At 37.6% G+C, this 27,672-nt stretch overlaps 1 protein-coding gene across 1 annotated transcript; it reads left to right on the top strand.

The window, feature by feature from the left end:
* Positions 1–97: 97 nt before the first annotated feature.
* Atg2 (Autophagy-related 2) lies at positions 98–27,628 on the top strand. The gene is made up of 38 exons (XM_053757873.2): positions 98–372; positions 721–889; positions 2,037–2,177; positions 2,960–3,062; positions 3,822–4,409; positions 5,087–5,238; positions 5,611–5,766; positions 6,287–6,372; positions 7,000–7,181; positions 7,865–8,034; positions 8,596–8,731; positions 8,978–9,142; positions 9,454–9,628; positions 10,156–10,256; positions 10,460–10,662; positions 11,427–11,550; positions 11,996–12,144; positions 12,539–12,711; positions 13,167–13,317; positions 13,702–13,886; positions 14,377–14,561; positions 15,025–15,289; positions 15,797–15,986; positions 16,270–16,377; positions 16,572–16,825; positions 17,176–17,387; positions 17,725–17,859; positions 18,377–18,533; positions 18,952–19,119; positions 19,665–19,824; positions 20,346–20,513; positions 20,974–21,142; positions 21,385–21,531; positions 21,879–22,006; positions 23,087–23,241; positions 23,911–24,075; positions 24,732–24,942; positions 25,216–27,628. The coding sequence occupies exons 1-38, from the start codon at positions 199–201 to the stop codon at positions 25,230–25,232; spliced, it is 6,477 nt and encodes a 2,158-aa protein (XP_053613848.1). The 5' UTR covers positions 98–198; the 3' UTR covers positions 25,233–27,628.
* Positions 27,629–27,672: the final 44 nt, after the last annotated feature.

Genomic DNA, 27,672 nt, shown 5'->3' with positions numbered 1-27,672 from the left:
TTTTTGTATATTCTGGCAATTTGCTTTCTTGCCATGACAATACATTATGAAGTTAGGTGTCAATTGTTTACAAGTTACGTAGAACGAAACGAAACGTCATGTTTATTTACGTTCACAAGTCAATCGCACGCAATCACAATCACAATAGTCATTACGCACAAAAGTAAAAATTCTCAGTGTAATGATCTTGATAAAGTTATGAAAATGTTGTGGTATCTGCCATGGTCTGAGAGCATCAAGAAGAGGGCTTGCAGATATCTTCTACAGCGCTACCTTGGTAATTTTCTGGAGCAAAAGCTGACTTTGGATCAGCTGAGTGTCGATTTATACAATGGAACTGGCACCGTCTGCGATGTTAGCCTTGACTGCGAGGTGAGTTTACTTCCTTTAAAATCGTCTTTCCTTTAGTTTATCCAGATTAAAATTAATTATAATCCCTTCTGCGTAATAAACTAATTTTTGTCTGCTGTGTATTTCGCACTTCTTTGCCAAAACGATATGCGCAATATAAAAATAATAACACGTGCGAACTTAGACAAAGAAAATCGTTTCGTGAATTCCAAAATAGTCTACACTATTATGAACGATAAGTGTATTTTAATTTTTATTGTGTATTTACTTATTAGTGAAATATCAGAGATGGATATTTGCTGTTTATTTTTTAGCTAGTTATGAATAATTATTTACATTAAGTACTTATTGTTTTTTTATTATAACCAGGCTCTCAATGAATTGGGTGATTCTCAAAACTGGCCTCTAGAAATAGTGGATGGTCATATGCGAGAGATAACAGTTACCATACCATGGAGCACCCTACTCAAAGACGACTCAATAGTGGAAGTGCGGGGACTCTCGTTGACTGTCCAGCCCAAAGTCAGGGCAGAACCAGGTAATTATGTACCTACCTATGTAATTGAAATAATCCCACTCCTGCCCTAAATTTGTTCATCTTGTTATTTAAAAGATTTACCAATGTAAAATAATCTATATTATTATTATAAAGAGGTAAGCGTTTGTAAGTTTGTGTCTTTGTGAGATAATATGTTTGAGGCGGTTAATCTCCGAAACTACCGAACCGATTTCAAAAATTATTTCATCATTAGAAAGGTACATTATCCAAGATTGCTATAGGCTATATTTTATCTCAAAATTCCCACAGAAGCGAAGTCCTGGGCAACATCTAGTAAATTATATTTTTAGTAACAACTGCACAATAGAAGCACAATTTTAATCTCTGTGTCATGGTCATTATCTAATTACTTAACATTACTGAAGTGATATATTTATTGCCTTTCATTTCACACTCATTGATAGTTAAGGAGCTATCTTTGATATATTGAGTCAACAAACTATTCAAAAATGCTTATGTATGTGTGGAATCACTTTCAAAACACTTTTCAAATATGTACATGTATTTTGTTATAAATGTTGTCTACATTATTTTAATATCACAGTCTCAGTTACAAGCATAACACAAATATTGTAGTATACAGTACAGTACAGAATATAGTAATTCTGTAAGGGATTAATTAATGAAACAAGCAAACATTCTATGCAAATGAATGAGAATATACTCGAAGACTAAACAGTTATGGCAGTTCATTATGAATATAATTATATATGCCACACTCCTTCACTACTGCATTTTGAGAGACAATTTTTATGATCTTTTGTTTTAGTGGGCTACAAATAGGTCATTATTTTAGGATATAAATTCTACCAATAAGCCGCTAAATGTGGCCTTTGCCTTTCGCTACTCTTGGTTCTCTGTCACCCCATATGGGAAAGAGACCTAATACTGTATCATATATGTTATAAAGCTCAGATGAGGATGATTTTCCTAATCCATTAATCTTTTGTACATTATTTCATTGTAATCTTTCTCATGACATGTAATTTTGTCTTAGTGAAATCTTGGGTAATCCTGGTATTCTTTTTGAAATCTGCAAGAGCTGGATAAGACTATATTATCTATGGTATATAGTAGACTATATATTAACAGAGTTGGACTAACTTATAAACTTATTTGTGTGTAGCCTCCTCAATGCTGGAGTCAATGTGGTCATCAATGTCCTCGTCTATGCAGCTAGCTGCAGAATGTCTGAGGGAGGAGGACGGACCCCAAGACACAAACCCAGTTGAGGGGATTGAGATGTTTGCCCATGCCATTGACTCAAGTAAGTAACTAAACTGATAGTAAAAGTGAAAATCAAAGCTTTTTTTAAATAAATTAGATCATCACAGGCACTCTTTTTCATGTCAAGTCAACTAAAATAATTAATCACAGCCACAAAATACTGTTTCTAAATGTTCAGAAAAAAATGCCAATCATTATAATCGTTTTTAAAAAAAGTTGGCTGGTGTTGTGGGCATCAGAGAAATTTGAACTTATTTATGTATTTGGATAAATATTAAAGTTACTTAAAAATAAATAATAATAAAATATCATTTATTTATTATTACTTATTCCATGTGTCAATATTGTTAATGTAGAAATATTAAATAGGACTGGGTATATTATTGCTCATTGTATTTTATGCTCATAAATAATTAATTACTCTGTCTCATTTCCTGCATAGTGATTAGCAATAACATTTCATATATTTATGTGAGCAACTGACGATGTAACGTTTAAGGAGTTTCGTTTTAAGACATTCCTTGCGTTTGAATCATTTTTTGGGCTAGATTTGCGGCCACCTGATTTTTAAAAGCTATAAAATAGAAACATTGTTTACTTAAAATCAAGCAATCTTCATGCTCGTTTGGCCACTTGTCTATAAAAAACTATATATTTATATCATCATCCAGCATTCAGGGAATGTTGCCTCCATGTGATATTTTGGTAGATTACTTTTGCCATAAATGATTTATTTTTAATATGTTACCATTTCTTTAGTGTAAAAAAAGAGAGTCATGTTGTGATAAATGTAGAATAAAATGATATAATTTTGTATTTCAGTACTCAGTAGAGTGAAAGTAAAATTCGTCAATACAAGAATAAGAATAGAACATGTTCCTAAGAATGGCGATAAAGGCATCGCTTTAGACATTCATATAGACAAGTAAGTACCCTATTATTAGTACATTACATTCCTATTATTTCTCTCTATTGCAAGAAACATGGTTCAAACAACAAACTTGCAAATTTTCTAATTCGACTCAGGAGAAAAATAAGGTTTACGACAGCCATCTTTTATTATTAATTAACAAACTCAAAAAAGCTGCACCTGTTTTGATCAAATTTTGCATAAAAATTCCTGTCGTGAACCTTCTTTTAAATTAGAAACACACTAGGATACAATTAGCATTTCTAATTAGAAACATACTAAAATATAAAACTTTCCTCTCTATGACAATTAATGTAAATATAGATTATTCATTAAAAAACTATAATATTATTTTATAGTCACAATTATTTTTACTTGTTCAGCATTTGAACTGAAGAAAGTACGTGACTGACAGTCAAAGTTAACAAGTGGATTAGATATAATTAGATACTACGTTCTGAGCACTTCCTTGCCAATGGCGAAACATTAACCTTTGCCCGCCCGATTTGTAGTCTGATCTGACCTTCGCCGTATCTCTTGACACGATTTCATTATTTTATTCATTATTTAGACATTAAAATGCTAATGTTAATTATGAATAGACATATTTAAACATAAGCAAATGTAAAAAACGGCCTTAAAGTCTAGGGCTTTTTCATATTAATAATTGTATGAAATATCTCAACGCCAACCATTTAATGTTGGGGCACTGGCTTTCCTTGTGGATCGTGAAGGAGATGCAAGATAAATAAATATATTATTTAATTTCTCTAGTATCGACTACTTCGACGAAGCGGGCGAAGAACCGACCCCTGACGTCACAGATCCTGAAAAAACAAAAACGTACATCGTAGCGACATATACTAATAAAAAAATCAAATTCGAAGGCGTCACCCTATACACAGACGAGTTCCCTTCAAAACTTCGCACTATGGCCCGAAGTCTTATCATGGAAAAATCCATGTCATCCCAAGCAGATAAATCCGAAGGGTCCCAAATAGACACAACAGATATTAACTACCAAAGCACACTATCGGATGTTTTTTACGAAACAAGAAGTGTTATATCGACCATCGAGTCAGATTCTATCAAAGAAGTGATAGCGGAGACGAAGGTTCATACGGAAATACGTGAGACTAGCCCTGAAGAAAAGGCGAGTCAGCCTGAGCCAATACTGTTTGCGAAACTGACAGGGATGCAAGAACTGGCGTTAAGAGTGAAAAGGACAGAAGAGGTGGAAGGTCCGAAGGTGGAGGTCAGAATGCTGATGGGTTCGCTAATTGTGTTCATCACACCGCGGCAATTGCACACCCTGGTTGAGTTGGTTGATGCGGTCAATCAACCAGACTTGGAGGATAGAAGGTGAGATAATTTCCTTTGGTCTATTTTCATAACTATTTTTATAACTAGCTACAAAAAACGAAATTTCTTTCACTGTTTCATAACTAGTTATCAAATAGGACTATTTTACATAACTGTTTTTTATAACTAGCTACGAAAAAGTACATTACTCGCACTATTTATTCACAACTGAAACTTGGATAATTTTGGTTTCTTTTATATCACTTAAAGTCTGAAATAAAATTGTTTATGAAAGGTAATCTATAATCGTACGAAGAGAGAATTCATACACACTTCCAATACAACTGTGTCTGCCATTCAAAACAAACTGATCTTCATTCCAAAAATGCCCCAGTGAGAGGTCATTAACTTGTGTTGTGTACGAGAATAACAGTCTTGAGACATTATTTTTGTCCCAAGAGACAGTAATTTCCTCACAAGTTGCATTGTTTATCTTCAACGATAACATGTTTTTGTAATTAACTAAGAAATAGGTAATTTATGAGTCTTTTTGCAAAGTAAACTTCCAAACAATTCATTATTTTAGGATTATGTACTATGGGGAAAATTAATCTAAATTTTTACGCCCGCACGAGTTTGCGAATAAGTATTAGTATTTATTATATTTCAGTTATAGTATAGTTATTTAAAACTTTTTATATGGCAACATTTTCGAATTCTGTTTTTTTTTTTCACAGCAACATACCGCTCCGTCCAAGCTCAGTAAACGTCCAATGCAAGCCAATGAAGCGAGCAGACTTTCAGCTGATCGAGGCCCAACTTTTGGGCAACCTGGAGAAACAAAGCACACGTCCTAGCGGCCTGACGGGCTGGTCAGGGCCTAGCCTTGGTAAGGATTTATCTTCAGAGACTGAAATAACTGAAAACTTTTCTAATGAAAGATTTGAATTACAAATCTAAATTTTGCCGGCGCGTAGAATTTACTACTAAACAAATATGAAAACTGCATCTTTCATTATGAAGATTTTTAATTATTTACTTGATAAATTAATGACCTATAGAAATTATTAAAGAAAGAAAGAGAGAGAGAGAGAGAGAAATTATGATATATTTATTATTTGCAATGTGCCTATTTAATTATATTTTGGCAGTTTCATTAATGTAATTATATCATTTTATTTAAAAAAGTGTCTTGTGCACAAAACTTTTTTTAATAAAAAATACCACGAAGTTGATTCTAAAAATCAACATTTTCCCACAGAGGAAAGCGACTCGGAAAGCGTTCGTTTTCTCCCGATGACATCACACGGAGACATGGCAGAGAGTTTCTCTTCATCTGTCAGCTCTATGAGCGCTAGTATGACCTCCAGTATGAATACGCCTACAGCTCAGCCTAGGATCAAAAGAAATAAGAAAGGTAAGTAACCTAATTAACGTACTTTTTTATTTTATGGCAGCAGTTTGTAGCTTATTGAGAAATAGGTACTATATATTTTAAAAGTTGACGTGAAAAAGTTTCTTTGAAGTTCTAAATCCTATAAAAAAATAGATAAAATATAAGTAAATCTTTGACCTATAATGAGGGGAGAAATGAAATAAAAAATAATATCAGTGCTAATTTAGATGTTGTAGGAAATTTATATTAGCGATCTGTATTACATTATGACCGTCAATGGGTTCGAAACCGGTATTATAACCTGGTTATCTGAAACCAAGTTATTCCTAATTGTTCTTCTCCGAGCGGAACTATTTTTGCAAGCAATTATTTCATAAATTAGTAAAATGAAACAAGCGCAAGGCAAATACAACGCAATGTCTTTCTCTTTCTTACTGTCAAGGTTCGTTCAGATATGTAACGAAGGCGTAATGTGAATGAATGTTATGAAAGTCGGCGCGGTTGTTGACCTTTATATTTATACCTTTATATGTATTTCCAGTGCCGCATATAGATGGCGACCCAACTGCAGAAGTATCCCACATCAGCCTGAGGGTTTCGTCAGTATCTTGTGTCCTTCTACACAAGGTTAGTTATTATCTTTAATAAAAAGAAACTGTAAACAAAGACTGTTTACAGTTTCTTTTTGATATTCGGAAACTTTGGGCACATGCCGTAGAACAGTACCAACTAATGCTATTTAATATTTTATTGTAATCTACATAGTACTGTGTTAATAAGTTAATTCAGTGCCACCACAGTTGTTGTCAGAAATATTTTAAGCCACAACTACAATAGCGACATTTGTTAGATAAAAATTTCGGTGGCGTATGGCCCTAGAATATTCGCAATATGCTCCTTTGGATGTCGTACGAGGCACAAGCACAGCCTAGGCTGATAGGCAACAATAGCAATCCCTAGGAGAGTTGACGTCAGGCACGCGGCCGGTTGTAAAATCACAGCCAAATCTTCAAAATGTTAAGGTGTGCGCAATTTTTTTGCGCTGACCCCGGGCTTTGCGGCTTTACACTCTGAACGCAACCTAGGAGATGCAGAGATGAGAAAGGAACAATAGGGAACATTTCATATCAATTGACATGACTGAGATCGACGTTGTACTATTTCACACGTGTCAATGGAAATGATTGAGAAAGAGCGATATGTTGCACGTCAAATGTGTATTAATGGCTTTAAATATTTTATATATCTGACCAGGACATCTTAACGACTACACCAATGGGCTCCGACTGCATATCGCCGTCGTCGGCCAATAACCTGCACGAAGTTTCAAAAGAATTCTTTGATAACATTCAACCTTCGTTCGTAGTGGACGACAGCAAGGACTTTGCTGCGCCCAACAGGTTGTTAGACAGAACTGTCAACTTGGACCATTTGAGGTGAGTACATAGTAAACCATAGACATCGTCAAATGTCTTCCATTTCGCTCATACAAGAACGGGCTAGAAATACATGAGTAGAAGCGGGAATATTAAGCCTACCGGTACTAATTACATGGTTGACACTATGTAATTGATACCGATAGGCTTAATATTTGCATAAGATAGTTCTATCTCATGTGGCCACGCTCAGCCCTAGTCTATAGTTTTCTCGATCTATGATTTGGGCACTAGATACTAGATTGGGCGCTTACTTAGGCGTAGGACGTAAATAATTCAAATAACAGTGTTGTACTATGTACGAATGACAGTTGTCTGGCTCTACTAGCGCAATCTGGTGGGGCGAAAACGAATAATTTCTTTCGCAGACTAGCTAAGAAATTATGAATATGAAGTCACAGATTTTCCAGTTGTTTCTTATGATATTGTATACAAATTATTTAAAAACGTGCTTGAGGTATGTCCGAAAACTATTGAAAACGGACTTTTGATGAACAATATTTATTATTTGTAGTATTCATTCATCATTGCAATGGAATGATGAAATGAAATCAAATAATCAAGATTTGTGTCAACCAATCTTGATTAACCAACTCAAGTGTAAAGTCAATGAAGCCAAGCGAGAACAGCTTTTTATTTTCCACTTTTATTTGACGCACTGCAAAAGACAAGTTTATTTGCAGGCTATTATCATCAGAAGTGACACTAGATGGCAGTGATAAAACCACCGCCCACGGCAACCAAACATTATGCGAGGCTTCAATAAGAAAATTTCTAGTACGAGAGACTCTGTACACCCCGCCGATAGACGACGAAGGGCCACAGTCATTTGATATCATACGGTTTGACACCGGTAAGTACGATAGTAGCTATATAACACAAGTTTCCAAAAAAACCATTTTTCTCACAAACTTATTCAGGTATTGTTGTATTCAACGCGTGACAATCCGCGCAGTATACTCAGTAAACTGTTGAGGAGTTCCGTCGTTAGGAGCCGACCATGTGTACACCAGCAGGTCATGCTTGTCATGACAATGTATGTCATGGCACTGAAGCTATGTGGTTCGCCCACGATAGTGGTGATTAAGAATTTTCGGAACGGTTGGCCACTGTGTGGATGAAAAATATATATTCAGATCTTGCGTGAAATGTTGCTGGTCCAAACAAAAGTTATATGACGATGCGTGGTGCTAAGGCAGACGGGTGGGGTAATCAGCTACAATGAATGGTGCACACATGTCTGTGCACTGACGTCTGAAGTTTCATTATAGCGGCGCACAAGTCGATACACCGGATCCTTTTCTATATTATGTCTATGGTTACACGTATTAGGCACACTTTTTGGGTCATTGCGTATGGCCATTGATACAACAGTAAATGACTTGTGAGGACTCACTTAAACTGTTGTTGACAGATAATGACGACGACACGAAGTCAGATAGGTCGGCTGCTGTTAATCATCCAAATGTGAAAGTTACCTTCAAGCAAACTTCTAAATATAGACGGATATCCGGTGAGAAAAAACTGGACTGTCCGACAACAGAAGTAGTGTAAGTAGCTCTTTTATTTATTCTATACATTGTAAGAAGTAACCACAAAATTATAAAAAACTAGCTGCGCTACGGGGCTACGCTTTGGTGGGAAATTCGATATGAAATAGGCCCTAAGTGTTCCACGTGCATTTGCGACTACTTGCTACCATATCTCGGTAAGCAGTAGAAAAGCCATGTTAGATGCCTTTAGGCGATTTAAATAAAATCTGATATCAGTCTCTTTCTGTCTCTTTCTGTCAACAGTGTGAAATGCACCCCCTGCGTGGTGGACATAGATCTAACGCTAATAGAACGCATGTCCAGCACGTTGTTTGGCGGGTCCCCCGCGGCCCCCGCCGCGGCGCCCACGCCCCCGCTCAGTCACTTCAGTCTCAAAGTGCAATGTAGCAACCTCGACGCAATTCTTAGGTAAGGGTCTGCCATCGTTTGTACGTTTTTACATTGCTTTCATAAACAATGTCCTTCGGGCTTCTGGCCACAAGGCACAGGCAGGGTCGCCATGTAAATAGGTGAATAATTGAGTGAAACTACCGATTATTATATGTAGTAAATAGAATTAATACAATTATATACTTGACATGAACAAATGATCTGAATAAACAGGCAGGGTCGCCATGTCAGGGACCACCACTTCAGGGACAAATACGATTCATTTTTAACATGAGAAAGTTGTTGAAGAAAAAGAAATCAGCCATTTTGAAAATAACGTACATTTTCAGATTCCCAATAGCGGACTTACGTCCAAGCGTAAACCACTCTCAGAGGCGAGTGAGGCCTGACTACTTGTTGTTCAGATTTCACAACCTGAACATAGGGTCTGTTCAGGCGGCCACTTCGCGCCCCGCCCCGCGCACCGCCACGCTCAACGCCACCGCTATACACGCCTACTATCATGTGAGTATCGTATCTGACATAATTGAGAACTTATTGGACTGTAAGTTAAAGAGATTTTCAGAAATTAAACTTCAACTATTAAGCATTTTTTCACGTAAATTTCTAAATTGTGTAGTATTTCTCAAAAAGCCTTAAACTTCTGCCATTTCGGAACGATCACTACTGAGAAGAAATATGGAAAGATACTCATTTAAACAATGTTGGCCCTCTCATAACTAACCTCTCTCTCACACAATTTTGCATTCACACTTCTCGCACAATTCCAATTGCATTCCGAGTTTTGACGCCGCGAAGCCCGAGATTAACGTAAAAATGAACTATAACATTTTAAAGATTCGATCGGCCGCCTAACTGATTTGAACCCTTTTGGGAACAGCATCTTGTTGCCTATTAACTGCCTGATCCTTTAGTCGTACGATATCTATGGGAATCTAGGGCGGTTGTGCCACACGATTGTGCCATGTTGTAGGCGTGTATGTGAATCCCTGAGATGAGATTCTAGCCTATTATTTCTTCTTTTTTGACAGGAAAATGACATCATTCCGCCTACACACATTGCTCACACAGGGATGATCGATCCCGCAGAGAGCAACGTTCTGGCTGGCACAAATTGTTCGCCCATACCTACGTAAGTTCTTCTTTAATGTTTGCCTCTGTGCATTTTTTTTCTGTACTTTAATTTTTGGATCAATAAAGAATATGGTATATTTTCTACAGCTTTGTAGATAGATCGACTCTTTATAGTACTTACACTTAAAATAAACTTAAAATTGCTGTGATTTTACGACCGGCCGCCTGCCTGACATCAAATCTGACCCGTTCTATCCCCAGGATCTCCCTAACATTCCAACCTAAGAAGACTAACAAATCGATCTTCGAAGACGAGTCAAGCTTCGAACCTGCGACCGTGAATCCTATGACGACCTCTATGTACATAATGAACAACCTACACAGTTCGACGCCCAGTCCGTTCAGTGGAAAGAAGATGGCACATCAGAGCATCACTAAACACGAGAGTGATAATAATACACAAGGTAATAATAATTTAAATATTTAACATGCAATTGGCCGTAATCTGAAAAATTCAACAAAGAAGACTCTGATATAGATTATAATTTGTGTCTTCAACTACTATGCACTATATACCTAAATGAAACTTAAACAAACACGATCTTTAATTATACTAGCGCCTCCTAGCGGAGGGCTAAGACCACGAGTAGTGCTAAAAAGAAACGACGATAGAAACTTACGTAAGCTGTCTTAACATAAGTTTAAATAATATATATATCAGAGCGTTAACTGGTCATTTTTAACTGAACCGTGTCATTTGTTTAGTAGGTTGGTAGTTTCATAGTACACAATGGTGCTCGACGGCAGTGATTCATAAGTGTCACCTGTTGTTACCCCACCTGCATGTTGGCTATAAAGCGAACGGGCAAGGGTGTAAATGACTCAGTCTTAGCTCTGGCTCCGTGCGGTACGGTCATGTTATTTTGTGATTATGGTTGTGTTACTTCGTTCTTCTTTCACTAAATGCTTATGCGGTCACCGAGACACTTCGTTGTTGTTCTTCGTGTAGTAGTTATCTGTGTTATTAGACAGTTATTGAGAAATAATTGCAATTTGTTAGATAGTTGTTGGTAGACTTAACAAGTTTGTGATTAAAGTTCATTACGGACCAAAGCACGAAACCTTGCCGTGGTTAGATAGATCTTATTTTAAGTAACAACCAATATTGTGATCTTAGCAATATTTCGTCAGACATGTGATCTGACTCTTTATTTGTGCTTTATTTCAGGACGTGAAGAAGAATTAATAGTTCCCGGTACGGAAGAAGAGATGGCTGAATTCACAAACAGTGCCATAGAAAACTCCGCCATACATCTAGAATTGAATTTGCCAGTTCTAAGTCTGCAGCTCGAGTAAGTTTTATTTCCATGTTTACTTTATTGAAGAAAAATACAATTTTTACAGGGCGGTTCTCTGAGCGTTACGACCGCTGCGGTCGCGCTGTCTTTATGACCAGTCAATTTTCTTGAGGAAGGAATTATTTCTAAAATCAATCATTCATAAAATTTACATTAGCACAGTACAGATTAGTAATTTTAAAGTCTGATAGTAAAATGAATTATTGTCTTTGTCAAAATGAGAACCACCCAAAAGTACACTAGATTTTCTACTTTTTTAGAATACCATTTATGTATTGCGATGTGTAGTCAAAAAATTATTAAATTAGAGAATTTTATTAGTAATCTTATTATTATTAAATCGTGGCTGTTCGCCATATTATTTCTGTGAAAATATATTACAAATACCCCTTACTTTTAACTTTTTAATGATTCCATTACACTGATAAATATTTACCAGGTCAAAACAAATCTACGAGATCCTGTACAACCGCATCAACTCTGACCTGTTGCTGTGGGAGCCGCAAATACTGGACCCGTTTGAAATTAGTCCCATCATGTGCGCGTCCATTTACCCTTCGTTTGGAGAGTGTAAAACTAGCGGATACGGTGCGTATACAACGTTATATAACAATTGTATGCTTGACAAGTCCTATCTGAATATTGTTGCATTTTTAGGTTGATACTTTGGTATGCCACTAATAGTTTAAATTTTGTAGGGGATATTTATTCGCGGATATACCGCTGTCACTAAAGAAATACGTAAAACGCGCAATACGTGTGACGCCGCTGTCAACGCAACGTGTTACCTTTTCTTTCACAAATATCTGCGAAACCAGATAATTTTCTCTTTTAAAATAGGGGTAGGTTATCGTATAAGTTGTCAGATGCTTTGAGGTGACTTGAATAAAATGTAATACCAGTGTTAGCAATAACACAATAATAATAAATAATATAATCCTTTATTGCGCAGTCTTGTAAATTTTTTAAAACTTTTTTTCAGATTCAGAAACCGAAAGTTCTACCTCTGAAGAGGAGAACCTGTACTACTCTACGTACGACAACAAGAGGCGAGGGTTTGGCCCTAAGATCGTGCACGAGAAGTCTGATACTCACAACTTCTGTTTCACACTCAAGGTCGCTAAGGGGTTGCTGTCGATTTACGCGCCTGTTCGGGTGAGTGTTTGATTTTTAAAAAACCGATAATCGACAATTTAAATGGCGGCATCTTTTGTTTTCTACATAATAAGCTATAAGCTGTAAGCTTTCCAAAAAGAAAATAAAAAATAAATAATTGCTAAGCGGGCTACAGATTGCAGAATCTCGAGTAAAAATGGTTTCGCGTATTTCATTTGCACTATTTCTCTTTTTAAACTCTCAACCTCTTGCTTTATCTATTTTGCGCCCGAAGTTCGCATTGATAAACAAGTTATTTTTGACTACCCTAAATATCAAATGACAATTGGATTATGCGAACGAACTAACAATATTTTGCAAACAAGTTTTAAAAAAACCTTACCATCTCGCAACATCGTGTAACATCAAAAAGATGTCAAAATAAATCTATAAATTTTCCAACAAAATCACTTGTGCCAATAACGTAACGTTTTAAGCTCGGTTGTAAACTGCAGGATAGCAACAAACGCGTGGTGCCCGGCCAGATGGGCGAGATGGTGCTCGAGGCACAGAAGCTGCACTTGTGCCAAGTGAGCGGCCTGAACGGCAGACCGAAGGCTGCGCAAATGTGTCTCAGATCTCACGCTGTCACTCTCTATCATGAACGTGAGTAAACATTATCATTTACAAAGTCAAAGCATTTGTTCAGAAATTAGACTGTAGGTCAGGCACTTTTTTTATCTCAAATTTTGAATTATTGGCATTTTGGTACGAACTGATTTATTTAAACTGTAACCTATTTATTTATTTATTAAGGTGTGCGCAAAACAGGTTACTGTCATAACATAACACATAAAGAAATTAATACAATTAAGACTATCATGTAAATCGTTTAACTCCTAAAAGTCCTTTGGGACTAATAGACTACCGGACCACATTTTGATTGATATTTTTCACATACTTATACTCTGTACATTAATATTTGTAATATCGATCCGATAGTTTAGCTCGATCAAACAGACTTCAGAATAATTAATTACTCAATTTCAGCTCTACTGACGATACCATCAGAGAAGCCAGATCTAAGACTTTACGGCAGCGAACTCCCTTCACATCTGAAAGCCACTATATATCCGTCAGGAAAGGGTGTTCTCATAAAAGAGAACCCGAAGAGAAAGGATATGTTTTCCATGGCGCTTAGAGTCGAACCTGATTCTGAAACGCCCAATTTAAAGGTAATATCCTGTTTTAATAAGGTGTTATTTGAATGTCTGTCTGTAAAGAGCAGAATAAATGGGAGCATTGTATCTTCTTAGCTGGCAACATTGGGTCTTTATCTACTATTTGTAAATTTCAATAGGCGTTGGCGAAGAAATTTTGTTTGTTAAACCGTTCTCTACTCTTTTTAGACAGACTCTAAGTTTGAGAATATTACGTGTTCACTGCACATAAAAGCCACCTTGAAATCAAAGGGACATGAGGTGAAAAAGTATAGGAAATCTAATGATTTGATAATTCTGTTATGGAAAGAGAAGTGTAATTTACCTTTCTTTCCTATTTCAGTTGAAATTGAAGATATTTTCCCATCCTCCGCTAATACATAATGGTAGACTGTAAGACGTCCCTCCATGGGATAAGTCCGCCGTAGATAGTGCCTTTTCCATATCTTGTGTCTTTGCGTTTTTATGCAATAAAGTTATTTCAAACAAACAAATCACTTCACAGACAATATGCATAGCTCTGGGCATAGAGCAAGCGACGCTACGCCATAGAGGAGAGAAGGGAATCGCGTGGCTCACTCAAATAATGGACGTGATAGACGTGCTGGACTACCCCGTGCCCGGCTACTGCCCCTCCACCGTGCTGTCCCAGCTTCATGTCCACGTGTGGGACTGCGCGCTGGACTACAGGTCACTATTATTATCATACTACACTTACATACATATTACTAACATACTATCATTACTAGCTATTACCGTCCACAGCAAAAAATATGTTAATTGTTTTTCATATAAAATTACACCTACCATTTCATCCACTAGAGGTTTGATTTAAAAAAATCACGTTTACTGTACACTTGGGGATGTGAAGCCGCGAAGACCGTGGTCTGCATAAAAAAATAACCTTACGTCAACCTTCTATGGGCATGCTATTGTTTGCTAATCTGTGTACAGTCAACAGCACAACAAGTTAGCCTGCATGGACTTCTATGGCGTGGTATTTGCGGCGAGTTTGCAATGAATTTGGATAGGGAATATACCCCGGGGGAAATATGGTGTATGATAGGATGGGCCGTCATACCACTATCATAATACACTAGCTAGTTAAAAAATATGCTGTGTCTTCGTAAACATTTTAAATTTTTGTTTCCAGACCACTCTACTTGCCAATCCGAACCGTGCTAACTCTCGGCAACTTCACAATGTCAAGCAACTTGATAGCAGAAACCAACACATCCTGCCTCCGATTCCTGGCTCAAGAATGCACTTTGTACTTAAGACACATAACTGGCACTAAACCTAATAGTCCAGTGCCATTAGATGATGATAAAATCCCCGATTTGAATAAGGATTACGTATGCGTAATCGATGTTGGGTTGTTCGAGCTGTCTATTCGAATGGACGATAAGACTAATCCAGTGAGTGTTACAAGATTTTGTTTTTATTATAATCTATCCATTTCGATTTTAGTTTGTATTGAATAAACTCTCACATCTTATGCGCGAAAGAGATAAATAACCCACCACGGATTTGTTCATTTCTTTCGCGCGTTTTGTGACCTGAGACTGGCGGAACACTAACTTGCTCCGCAATGATTAGTGCTTACTTTTGTTATTGTTATAATATTGCTTATATTCTAATCTATGAGTACCTATAAATGGTCGAATATTTTATATTTTTGTATCAATAATGCATGTATTGCTGTTGGTCCTCAAAAAGTCTGCAACGCATCGGTGACCCTTATCGGATTGCCGTTGTCCATGAGCTGCGGTGTTAGGTGACTCTTATCAGTTTCACGGGCTGTTGTGTTTGCTTACCATCAGGCAACCCTCGTCATCAGACAATCCGCATGCTCGTTTACCCACTATAAGATATAAAAAGATGTTAACGACAGATTCTTAAGAAGTTTATTATTTTCGCTACAGTCTAGCGAGCAACCGCAAGTAGACCTGAGCGCCTCAAACAACATGGTCACCATATACACGTGCTGGGACTCCGCCCACGCCCTGTGCAGACTGCTGACGTATTGCGCTATGGACGGCGACACGCAGCCGCCGTACGAGGCGTGCGGCAGACACACCAGCATTTGTTCCGAACACACTGAGCCTCTCGTCGGTGAGTTGTGGTGATATATCCTAATCCTAACTAATATTATACTATGTTTGTTTGTTACCTCTTCGCGCTCTATCTACTCAACTTCTTGAAATTTTGTATACATGTAGTTTGATGTGTGGAGAAGGACATAGGCTACCTTTCATCCGTGAAAAATGACTGTTTACGAAATTTATGCGGGCGAGGCCGCGGGCAAAAGCTAATCTCTAGGATAATACGATTGTGGCTATCTACATACTGGTGTTGAGACTCCATACAAGCTTCTATTATTTTGTATGAATTGCAGGACTTGACGACAGACTTGTAGAAGAAATAAGAGAACTGTCGCCTAATGAAATTCAGCAAGTCAACGACCTCATGGCTGAAGCTATGAAGGAAAGCCCCAACACCACACGTAAGTACTACACATCAAATATGAATTAAAACATCACGTTATCCTACTTTTCTTTACACTTAACTTATGTACTTGTTGGATTTAAACATAAAATTAGCAACTGTAAAGATTTTTAAATGATCAGTGACCCAAAGTTTTATAATTTTTAACACATTATTTCTGCATATATTTTTTTTGACCGAATATTATTTTAGTCGAGGAAGAAGACCTGAACAGCTCAAGCGAAAAGGAAGGCGTAGAAATATTCTTCTTCCCTGACGAGTCGAACATGAAGCAGAAGCCGGTCATAGACATCCTAGACGACGAGGCCATAGATACGAAATCGCTAGAGTACGAAGAGTTCAGTATAGCGGCTGAGGAAACCCCTGCTAGTGTGCAAGTGATGAAGGATTTGGGTGATCTCACGTCTACGCCTAAAGTCACGCCGAAGAAGCCTAGACGGAAAAAGGTAAGAAAAAATATATTTTATTAACTTGTCTTGACTATGGGTGAAAGCCGCGACCCTGCCTAAAGGTAGGGAATGTAATCTACCTACTCTTTCTTTCGGCAATACTTGTCGGCAGTGTTCGTTCCGAAATAAAACCAAAGCGACCGAACCGATAACAGATTTAATTACGTTCGCCCCCCCTCCCCCCCCCCCCCTTTGTCACGAGCTTTTGCAAGGATTTGCAAGGTCATTGAAATATCACCAACATCAAAGAAAAAAAGGTTCGTCCCATGTCCTGTAAATATATACCGTAGTTATAGGGATTGTTAACGATGATTAGACATTTTGATACTATTGTCATCCCTCTACAGCAATCAAGTTCAAGCAGCGACAGCGGCAATATAGACGACGACTATTGCATCGTAGAAACTAGCCTCGCGGGCCAGGACAATGACCTCGATGAGCCCACTGTCCACTGGCTGGGCCAGGGCCCCGTATACATGTTCGACAACCACTTCACGGTGCCCACTGCGAGGACTGACGTACTCAAGGCCCCCAAGAGCTTCCCAGCACCTTTGTTCAGGTATACATGACAGGAGGTCAATGACACTACTATCTACTGACTGGGTCAATACCCCGTTTGCATCTTCAACAATCACTTCACTGTAACCAATGCGAGAACTGACGCGCTCAAGTTTTTTTTTATACTCTTATTTATATTTTAAACGAGAATCAACAGCATACAATTTTAATACCAGAAAAAAATAATGGATCACAAAAAAACTAAAGGTTTCATTTTTCTAATATCCTGGTAAATCTTGTAAATTAAATGGCGCAGCATAAAACGCCGTTTTACTATACTATGTTCTACGAATACCTATTTCTGACGAAATGAATAAATTGTTCGATATTTTCAACAGGTACACATTATGCGAGATGAGTGTAACATGGAACATGTACGGCGGTAACGACTTCCGTCCCGCGAACGAAACCGCCCCTAAGAAGACTGTCACCATTGAGTCGGACGGTAGGAAGCACGAAGCTGTCAAATTAGTGTGAGTCTCTCTCTCTCTTTCTCTCGCTCTCTTCTTGTTGAGCGTCGGAGCCTAGAATCCGCTTTCCTACTTTTCCGTCTCCACTTTGCGGTCGCCAGCAACCCTAGTTGTCAGACCATTAGCATTTCTGAGTGTTCTGTCACACTCTAGTTTTTACGCCACGATAGTCCCTATATGGAATTATTCCATAACAGATTGGCCACTTTGTTGTCAGGAACTGCTGCGCCATATCAGTAGGACTCCTTTCGTGATGCGTATTCTTTGTTCACATCCATACTAATATTGTATATGTGAAAGTTTGTATGTCTTCTTTCACGTCGAAACGAAGGATTCTTTTACATATATATAGGATAGATAGGCTACTTTTTGTCGAGGGATTATCCGCGGGCAACAGCTAGTATATCCACATTTCATAGACGAGTTCAAACATAGGCTACCGCGGGCGAAACGTGTCAAAATGATCATTTCCGTTTTCTCAAACACTTATCAAAATAAACTGTTTATTTTCTTAACGCAGCCGCAGTAAAGACTACTCTCCATACGAAGGTGTAAGCTGGTCCGCAGCATCGGACCGCGTCCGGCCGCAGCAGCGCGCTGCGACAAAAACACCGACCAAATCCCGCGGCGGGCCGCAGAGGGACCACTACACTTGCGTCAAACTGTGTCTCACTAAGGTAATATATATGTAGCTGTTAGACATAATCGCAGTATAGACTACTGTCCAAGGTATAACCTGGTCCGGGACCAGATCAGCCGCCAATCATTAATATCAGATGCGGAAAGTTTTGAAAAGAGAATTATCTATCATGAAGGATTTAAAGTTGGACGATTTTCTCTTACAAATTGTTGTGGTTTTTGACTTGTTGGAAAATAAAACTTCTAAGAAATAAGAGACATTATAACGCACCTTATGGCGGCAACAAGAGATATGAAATTTTTTGCTCAGCGTGTAAGTCTCTAATATGTCGCGTTGGAAGATTATTTTTATTTATAGTTTATGTATTGACTTGTATGTTGTATATATGAAACAAAAGACACACTTTTGCATACAATACGAGTACGTACATATAACAATAAAATATAATGAATCAGGTGAAGTTCCAATACGAGATCTACCCGCCGGGCGGCGTCCACGCGTCGCGGCAGACGCTGGCCGTCAGCAAGATCGAGGTGCTGGACCGGCTCAAGTGCAGCGACATCAACAAGCTGCTCAGCCAGTACAAACTGAAGGACGAACCTGAGAGAACCAACGCTCATATGGTAAACATTGTTCATTTATTTTTATAAGTTGTAGACAACTTATTATATTTGACTAGTGTAAGTTCACCCTTATTGTTTATGGCGTTGACAACACTCTTTGTCGAGTGATAAAAATTTAACATACATACAATATTTCTACGGTGTATGATAGTTATAATTAAACGTAAGATAAAATAAATGTATTTTTTTACCGACTGGGTTACCCTCCACACAAGCTATTGTTTTTTCACCTATAGCTATGTTTGTCTATAATCACACATACTTGCGCTAAACTGATTAAGGGGCATACAAAATTCACTAGGACAACCTAGGAGAAATTTCCATGTCCCTACAGTTTCCATGACAATGCATTATTTTGATAAGCGTGACCTGATAATGCACAGGGTAGGCTCCCGACAAGGGAACCAGTGATATACTGCACGGACATAATTTTCAGAAATGAGAAAAGGTAAAACGTGAGACATGAGATATTTTGTTCGAGGAATTGACTTCGTCGCCTACAAAAGCTTTAAACCAACGCAACTAAGTTAAAGTTTTATTTATAGCTGATAGTGAAAGCGGTACATCTGCGGCCCTCTCCAGCGTTATCTGCGCAGGAGTGCTGTCTGAAGGTGTCCCTACTTCCGCTGTGGTTTAACCTGGACCAGGACACCTTGGCTTTCCTCGTCGGCTACTTCTCCAAGCTCAGCAGTGATGAGGGTGGCGGTAAGTTCATCTTTTAATTCTTTTTCTATTCAGGCTGTCATTGTTATTTACGAAAACATTGCGTTTTCCTTTACCTTGGTTTTCTTGACAAGTTTGTGGAATTAGAATTCTAATACGACACTCTAAAATTGTTAAGATTGGTTAACTCAGTTTAAATTAATTATCCGTATATATTCATTTATTTTATATCCGAGATACAAATGCTTCGATTGTAGGTAAGGTTTTTTTTTAAGCAACTGAGACAAAGAACATAATCTCCGATTTAATGGACAATAGAAAGAGATACAGGTATACAAAATAAAGAGAAGCAGGACGGCCTTGCTTTTACAAATACGTGCAACTCTTTCTTTAGATTCTAGACAGAATCCTGTGGCAGGTGTGTAAATAGCCTGCCTAAGGACCCGGTTCCATTGCTATACGCAACAATATCTGCATTGTCTATCGACGGACGTCAAAACAGCGAAAGACTTCGGAGCAATAGTTCCATGGCCTCAAAATGAATAAAGCGTTATGTGTTTCAGACGAGGACACAAAAAGCATCGGCGGGTTGTCAACGGAGTCTAGCAATTCCCGCCAGACGACCCCCACCCACCGCCCACCTGTGATGAGCATCGCCAGCCATCTGAAGGACCCCCCGCCAACCCCCACTTCCCTGGGGGACGCTGATTGTCTGTCTCTCAATGAAACTGGTAAGAAATGTTTATAGATAGGCGAATGATATACAAATTCAACACCAGCCTGATTTTGTGATGAAACAAGAATTCCATTACTCGAAATATCAAAGAATAGTATCAAAGCAATGATGAAGGTAAATGATAGCATCATCTACGTCTTTTTCATTTAAAAAAATGATAAAGGTAATGACAGCTCTATAAATTCTTCAATGTTGTTTCAGTAATTTGCAGATAGAATTTATAAAAGAGGGAAGGGGGGTATTAATAATATAAAAAGATATAGTAGACGTGAGTTAAAAGGCTTAAATCATGTATCACCACAGTATATCACTTTTTATACAATTTAATAATGTTCAACAATATTCGACCCAAGTTTAACTTCGAATGTGTTAAATGAGAATTTAAAATGAGTTGCATTTTTATGTCAGACTTTAGTCCATTGTTGTAACACAAGTTGTTTTTTTTTTCTTCCTAGTGATCCGCAACGAAGAGCCATTAATGGAGACTTACGAGGCCGAGAGACTGGTGTCAGAGAATCTGATCCAGCTGGAGGAGGACTTCCAGAGGCTGGGGCTGAGTCAGGAGAAACCGGTCGCCAAGCTGCCCGTCGAGGAACCCATTGACGACTCCCCCATTTATTTCAGGTGATTTCACTCACTTTTTCTCTCTCACACATTTATAGATTTATTTACTAGATTTTGCCCTACATTTTTTTCTATACCCTATGTATAATGTACATGTACAGATATAGATTTATGTAAAATTTCAGGAAGACAGATTGAGTAGATAGACCATGAAGAGGTATACAAGATAAACAAAATTCGTTGCGTGTTCCTAACTGTTGTTTGTAAAAAACAACGTTTTTTAGTGTCAATGTTATTTTCAGGCGAGTGGTGTTCTCCCCCGAGGTGCCAGTCCGGCTGGACTACGTGGGCAAGCGCGTGGACCTCTCCGCGGGGCCCGTGGCCGGCCTGCTCATGGGCCTGGGCCAGCTCAACTGCTCGGAGCTCACGCTCAAGCGGCTGGACTACAGGTACAACGCGCCCCACGTCGATAGTTGGAATCTGGCTTGTCTATGGTTTGTCTGCGTAATAGCAAAATGGCGCAGAAATATTCTACCGCTGTAGACAGAGTGAACTATATATTTTGCACTGTTGTTTTAATACTATTGTAACTTGCTAGTTATAATGTGACATGACTCCCTATCACACTCGAAATTAAAAAATAATGGTGTGAAGGTTGGGATTTTCCTCACAGTGTCGTGAAGGCTCAGTGTTAAGGTGAATTCACATAAGACTCAGCCTACAACGTGACTTCCATAGCCATAAAGTCGTGGTTTTTATGGGCAATAAAGATATTTTGTAATGTATTTTATTACAGACTGGGTCTATTGGGCCTGGAGAAGCTGGTCCAATGGGCCTTGCAGGAGTGGCTGACCGACATCAAAGCGCACCAACTGCCCGGCTTGCTCAGCGGAATTGGCCCCATGCATTCTCTGCTGCAACTCTGTAAGTTTATTATATTATTTATTTACAATTTTATTATATTATTTATTTACAATTTTATTATATTATTTATTTACAATTTTATTATATTATTTATTTACAATTTTATTATATTATTTATTTACAATTTTATTATATTATTTATTTACAATTTTATTATATTATTTATTTACAATTTTATTATATTATTTATTTACAATTTTATTATATTATTTATTTACAATTTTATTATATTATTTATTTACAATTTTATTATATTATTTATTTACAATTTTATTATATTATTTACTACATATTTACATTTTTTTGTTGTAAGTGTTCGTGTTAAAAATATGTTATTAGGTATTTAATAGTTTTGTCACTGTGCCTAGCTCTAGCGTTAGTGTAAACTGTAAAGAGCATATTTTGACATTTCCAAGCAAACATGTGTTTACGCCCAGTATTTGCAGAGTTTCTTCCCAAAAAGTCGGGCACAAACCCGTTTGTTTCCAAACCTTACACGTACTTGTTGACAGACTCATCATAATCCACATCGCCATGATTCCAGCCCTAAAAAAATGGCTTATGTACATTGATAGTATCGTGTTTGATATTTCTTTTCTGTATTTTTCTTTGGTCCAATAAGGATTACAGAAATTTTCAGATGTATTAACTTTATTGCCATTTTAGCCACCGGATTGTCGGTAAAACAGCTCGTTGTACAAAATAGTACTCGTCAGTAAAGTGAATCATAAATAATGTGAGCTGTCCCATTTGTGTGTTGGTTATGAAATGGACGTAGGAGTTTTGTTATGACTTAGTCCTATTTCTGGTGTCGTGCTCCTTTGTGAATACGAATGACGGTCGATGTGTATACAAAGTTATAAATCAAATGGTGCAATAGATTTCTTCTTTTAGAGTCTAAACGGCAGACAAATTTATTTATTATTAATTATATTAATTTAGACTAGTACGTAGCAACCACAGTAATTGCCCAAAGTGACAGGCCTGATTCAGGTCCTCTATGGAACCGGAGGAAGGATAGTTTCAATAAAGAGTTTATTTTTATCTAAGACTTTACTGACGTAGCGTAATAACTTCCAGTGACCGGCATCCGCGATCTGGTGTGGCTGCCGGTGGAACAGTGGCGTCGCGACGGCCGCTTGGTGCACGGCTTGCGGCGAGGAGCTGCGTCCTTCACCGCGCGGACCGCGGTGGCGGCGCTCGACATCACCACGCGGCTGCTGCAACTGATACAGGTGGGTGCATCTGTCTTCACAAAAAAGATGTGGCTGCCATAGATTCTAGACGCTTTTTTAATAATTTTGGTTTGTATGTATTCATATATTGATATATATGTAGTCTTATGTATATATGCTTTGCTATTTATATTTTATATATGTAGTTATTATTGTATTTTAGTATGTGGTAGTACTTATTTGTGTTTAAGATATTTTTGCGCCGCACAACTTTTCTCTGTTTCTCCTAATGGTTAGCTGGGAGAGAATGCTTATAGCATTAAGTTCGCCATTTGTTTATAAGTATGTTTTTACTTGGAACAATAAAGTTTTTATAAATAAATAAATAAATTGACGCTCCCAGGCCTGCAGAAGAGTGATACATAATACTATGTGACAAAAAAATCATGCCGTGAGGTGCAGTTAAGGAGTTTCATCGTATAAACAATTAAAATAGATAAAACAATTTAGCATAAAATAAAACTAAAGACGACGAACTAGCGTAGCCACTCAACTTAAGCGTCGATTGAGCGTTCTAAAACCAGACACACGATTAGCACTCTGTCCTGTCTTCTCTTGTTTTTCTACTACATAATTCTTGTATGAGCGAAACGAAAGATATGTCAATTTTTTTTTCAAGTGTTCTGTCTGCGCTATTCAATATATGACTGACTATAACAACTTTTACAGACGACTGCAGAAACAGCATTCGACATGCTGACTCCTAGTCCCACGTTACAACTGCAAGCGGCGTACGGACGTCGCGAGCGTCGCCGCAGGAGACTCCACTCCCCCGCGCGACACCCCTCTGACATACGAGAAGGCGTGGCTACTGCGTACCGAACTGTTAGCGAGGTTAGTCAACTCGCTATTTGAATGTATTTGTGTGATTTTTCCCTATATACATTAGTAATTAAAAACACTTGGTTGGCAATAAATAATATGAATACATCAATACATATAATAAAACAGTAGAAAAAAAAATATAATAAAAATAACTATATACTTATACTTTATTGTCAATTCAGCTACCGTATTGTCGGTAAAATAGCTAGTATTACAAAATAGCACTCGTTGCCAAAATGGCTCCTGTTGTCACCCCACCTATGGGTTGGCTATAAAACGAAAGTGCGAGCGTTGTAAAGACTCAGTCTTAGTTCTGGCATCGTGCGGTGCGGTCGTGTTCCTTTGCGATTATAAGTCATTGTCGTTATGGGTATATGATTTAAGACTTTTTTAAATTGACAACACCGCAATGCTTAGTCGCATAATCTACTATTTGAAATTTAAAAATCAAAGACTGAATCTTGCAAGCAAAGGCCAATAAAACATAATAGGTGACCGATTATAACGAAATGAATATGAAGATTCCCATACATCTCAGTCCAATCTGGCTAATCTCGTACTATCTGTCTCGTGACTCACGTATTTCTAAAACTCACATCTCTTTCTTATACAACCGAAATGAGGTATAAGGCTTAGTCTATAGCGTCCTCTGTCTCCGCATGCAGGGCTTCGCGGAGACTGCCGCGACGATGGCGCTAGCGGCGCGCAACGATAGCGGCGTGGGCGTGCTGCGGCACCTGCCCGGCTGCGCGGTGGCGCCGCTAGCGCTGGCCGCCGCCGGCGCCGCCGACCTGCTGGGCGGCGTGCGCGCGCACCTCGCGCCCGCCGCGCGCCAGCTGCATCGGGACAAGTGGCGCCAGCACTCGCATCACACAGGTAACTGATCATCTGGCGGTGTGCGCGACCACATTCGCATTTTATACTATTAGCTATAGTTTTATTATTTTAATAGAAAGAGATATGAGAGAGAAAGCGAATAGATACAAATTTCAATTGAGAAACCATAAAATCGAAATAGTATCTAAGCGTAAACTCGTAAGAATTTCACAATCAAAAATGTCGAATTTATCAATTTCAATGCCAAATATAAAATTTATTTGACATTTGTACATCTATAAATCAATAAATATAATATCATTTTTGTTCCAGAATCTACTACGGATTAACACGTTAACCGGCTCCGTAGTTATAAGCGAGAAATTCGCAAATAGTAGGCTGTGCCACTCCATTTGTTTAACATAATAGTGCTTTTAAAATATAATTCACTTTTAAAATTCATAAAAGCACTACTATGAACGAATTTATATCGTGATCTCTATCGCTCATCTGTTTCCGCGGTGATGGTTGTTAATTTTAGTTCTGTGTTCATAGCGCGACCTTTCAATTCGACGGCGATCGTGTTTGCAAGTACCAATACAATTTTACGTGATGTGATAACGTTGGAATGTGATTGGGGTTCATAAATGGTTTTACTCCCAGTTTCTTCCCAAAAAGTTCGGCGCAAACTCATCTAGTACATATAAATATGAAAACACTATTAAAGTTAAAATAAACTTAACTAACAAATAAGCAGGAGTGTGCTGCAGCAACTCAAAAAGGTATTAAGCTGAGTGAATAAATCTTTGCTCACGAGCAATGAACTGGTTTTTTACTATCTAGATGGGCTTGCGCCGAACTTATTGGATATAAACTGGAAAGTACAGGGCGTAAACCCATCTCTGGATTAGTTGTCTGCGTCCTGTTGCCAGATGTAAGTAAATATGATCAGAGTACGAACTGAAAATGTCCACTAAGTCTTCTGTATTGCTCAGTACCATAGTTCAGGTAGGCCTTGTCATTGGTTTAGGTTTGCTGAACAAAGATGTTAAGCTGATGGAAATGTCACAAGGCTCTAATTTACGACAGGCTTGATGTCATTTTTTTGTTTATACGCCATGATAATGCTCTTTGGTCTACGGTTATATTTATTATTTTTATTTTAACGTACAAAAGAATAGTGTGAATTATATTATAGATTCGGTAAATAGATATTACCAATGATTTGTTTTTTGATGGGTAGTTAGTGGTTCAAGATTGTTGAATAACAATTTTTACCATTTCATAGTTTAAGGTTTCATAGTTATTTCACTATATGTAACATATCAAATAACGTTAAAATGTGTTTCAGAAGTGTTGGATAGGGCTAATTGGCCAATTTATCATGCAAATTTATATAGCTGTTTAGTTTTATCTGTCAGATTACAATATTATGAAATCAGAAAGTGGTGAAACAGGCCCTAAAGAACTATGAATTGGTAATAACTGTCATTCCATTACGACAATTGTTAGGTCATATCAGTTCTACAGTGTGTGACTGAATATGGCCGGGGTCGATTTTATTTTATTTTCGAGTGGCCGAGAGTACTATTTAACGCCATAAAAGAAGATATGTGAACTATCATAACGTGTCGGCAACAGTTTTGTTGTAAGCGACTGCAGCGCCGCGTCTTCTTCGTGGCGCGGAATCTCATTTGATACTTAATCCTCAAGGCCTTGGATCCCAATCTATATTCATTTTAGATCAATAAATACAGCATCAAGATTCTGCCTCATATTCAACTATTTCAAATATAGTTTGCTTTTTTTATTTTATTCATCTTATTCGTATGGTTTAAAGCACTCTTAGAGGGCAGCTAAATCATATCGCTATTTCGCCACGACATTGGCATTATGTACCATTATTGGTTCAACTTGATAGTTGTTGTAGTCATATATAGCACGTTAGATCAGATTGTTTAATAGATACTTTACACAAAGTCTCTGTTGATTCGTAATTCTTTTGTAGGTCGATAATGGTCGACATTTCTAATCTTGAAAATTATCGTTTGTAACGCTGTATTGGACGTAATAATAACTTTAAATATAATTCTTTTTGCTATAGAATATTTTTACTATAGTGAATATATTTTTGGCTACGTTGCTGTCGCTATTATTTACAGATAAATAAAGTATTTTTAAATTTTCGTATTGTCAATATCACATAACTAGTTAAACATAGAAAATTGTTGACATTGCGACAACTAAGCCAAATGAATATCGAAAAATCGGTTCATGATATTAGATTTTTTAACAATTAGTAAATGAATACAGCGACAGTGACGTAACAGGAGTAGGATGGAAGATATTCGTCTATTAAAGAGACTGGTGCTTGTTTTAAATAGCAGTCCTAGCATTTTAGAGCATTTAGTGGCTTGTTAGGCTGTAATATTGTTGTAAATATTTTATTAACGTTGGAATGACTATTGGGTGCCATGACACGAATGTAAAATTATTTTTTTTAAAATCGCCTATTTTACTATACAAAAATATCGATGAAACGGCAGTAATTTCAATATGATGTCTTATTTTTTATTTCCAATTACACAATTGTATTTTAATTTTTATTCTGTATTATCTTAAATCCGTTTTTATTAGACTAGGTAGAATTTATTTCAATTACTTTGGTTTTAGCTGAAGATGCTAAGAAAATAAATTACTCTTTTGATATTTTGAAATCAATAAATAAATCATTATAAAACCAAAATTTGTTTCTTTTCTTTCAGGTTTACTTCTCTATGAAGTCTAAAT

Source organism: Plodia interpunctella, chromosome 17 (genome assembly GCF_027563975.2).
Source record: "Plodia interpunctella isolate USDA-ARS_2022_Savannah chromosome 17, ilPloInte3.2, whole genome shotgun sequence".
Classification (NCBI taxonomy): Eukaryota; Metazoa; Arthropoda; class Insecta; order Lepidoptera; family Pyralidae; genus Plodia; species Plodia interpunctella.
This window is presented reverse-complemented; position numbering and strand designations above follow the sequence as displayed.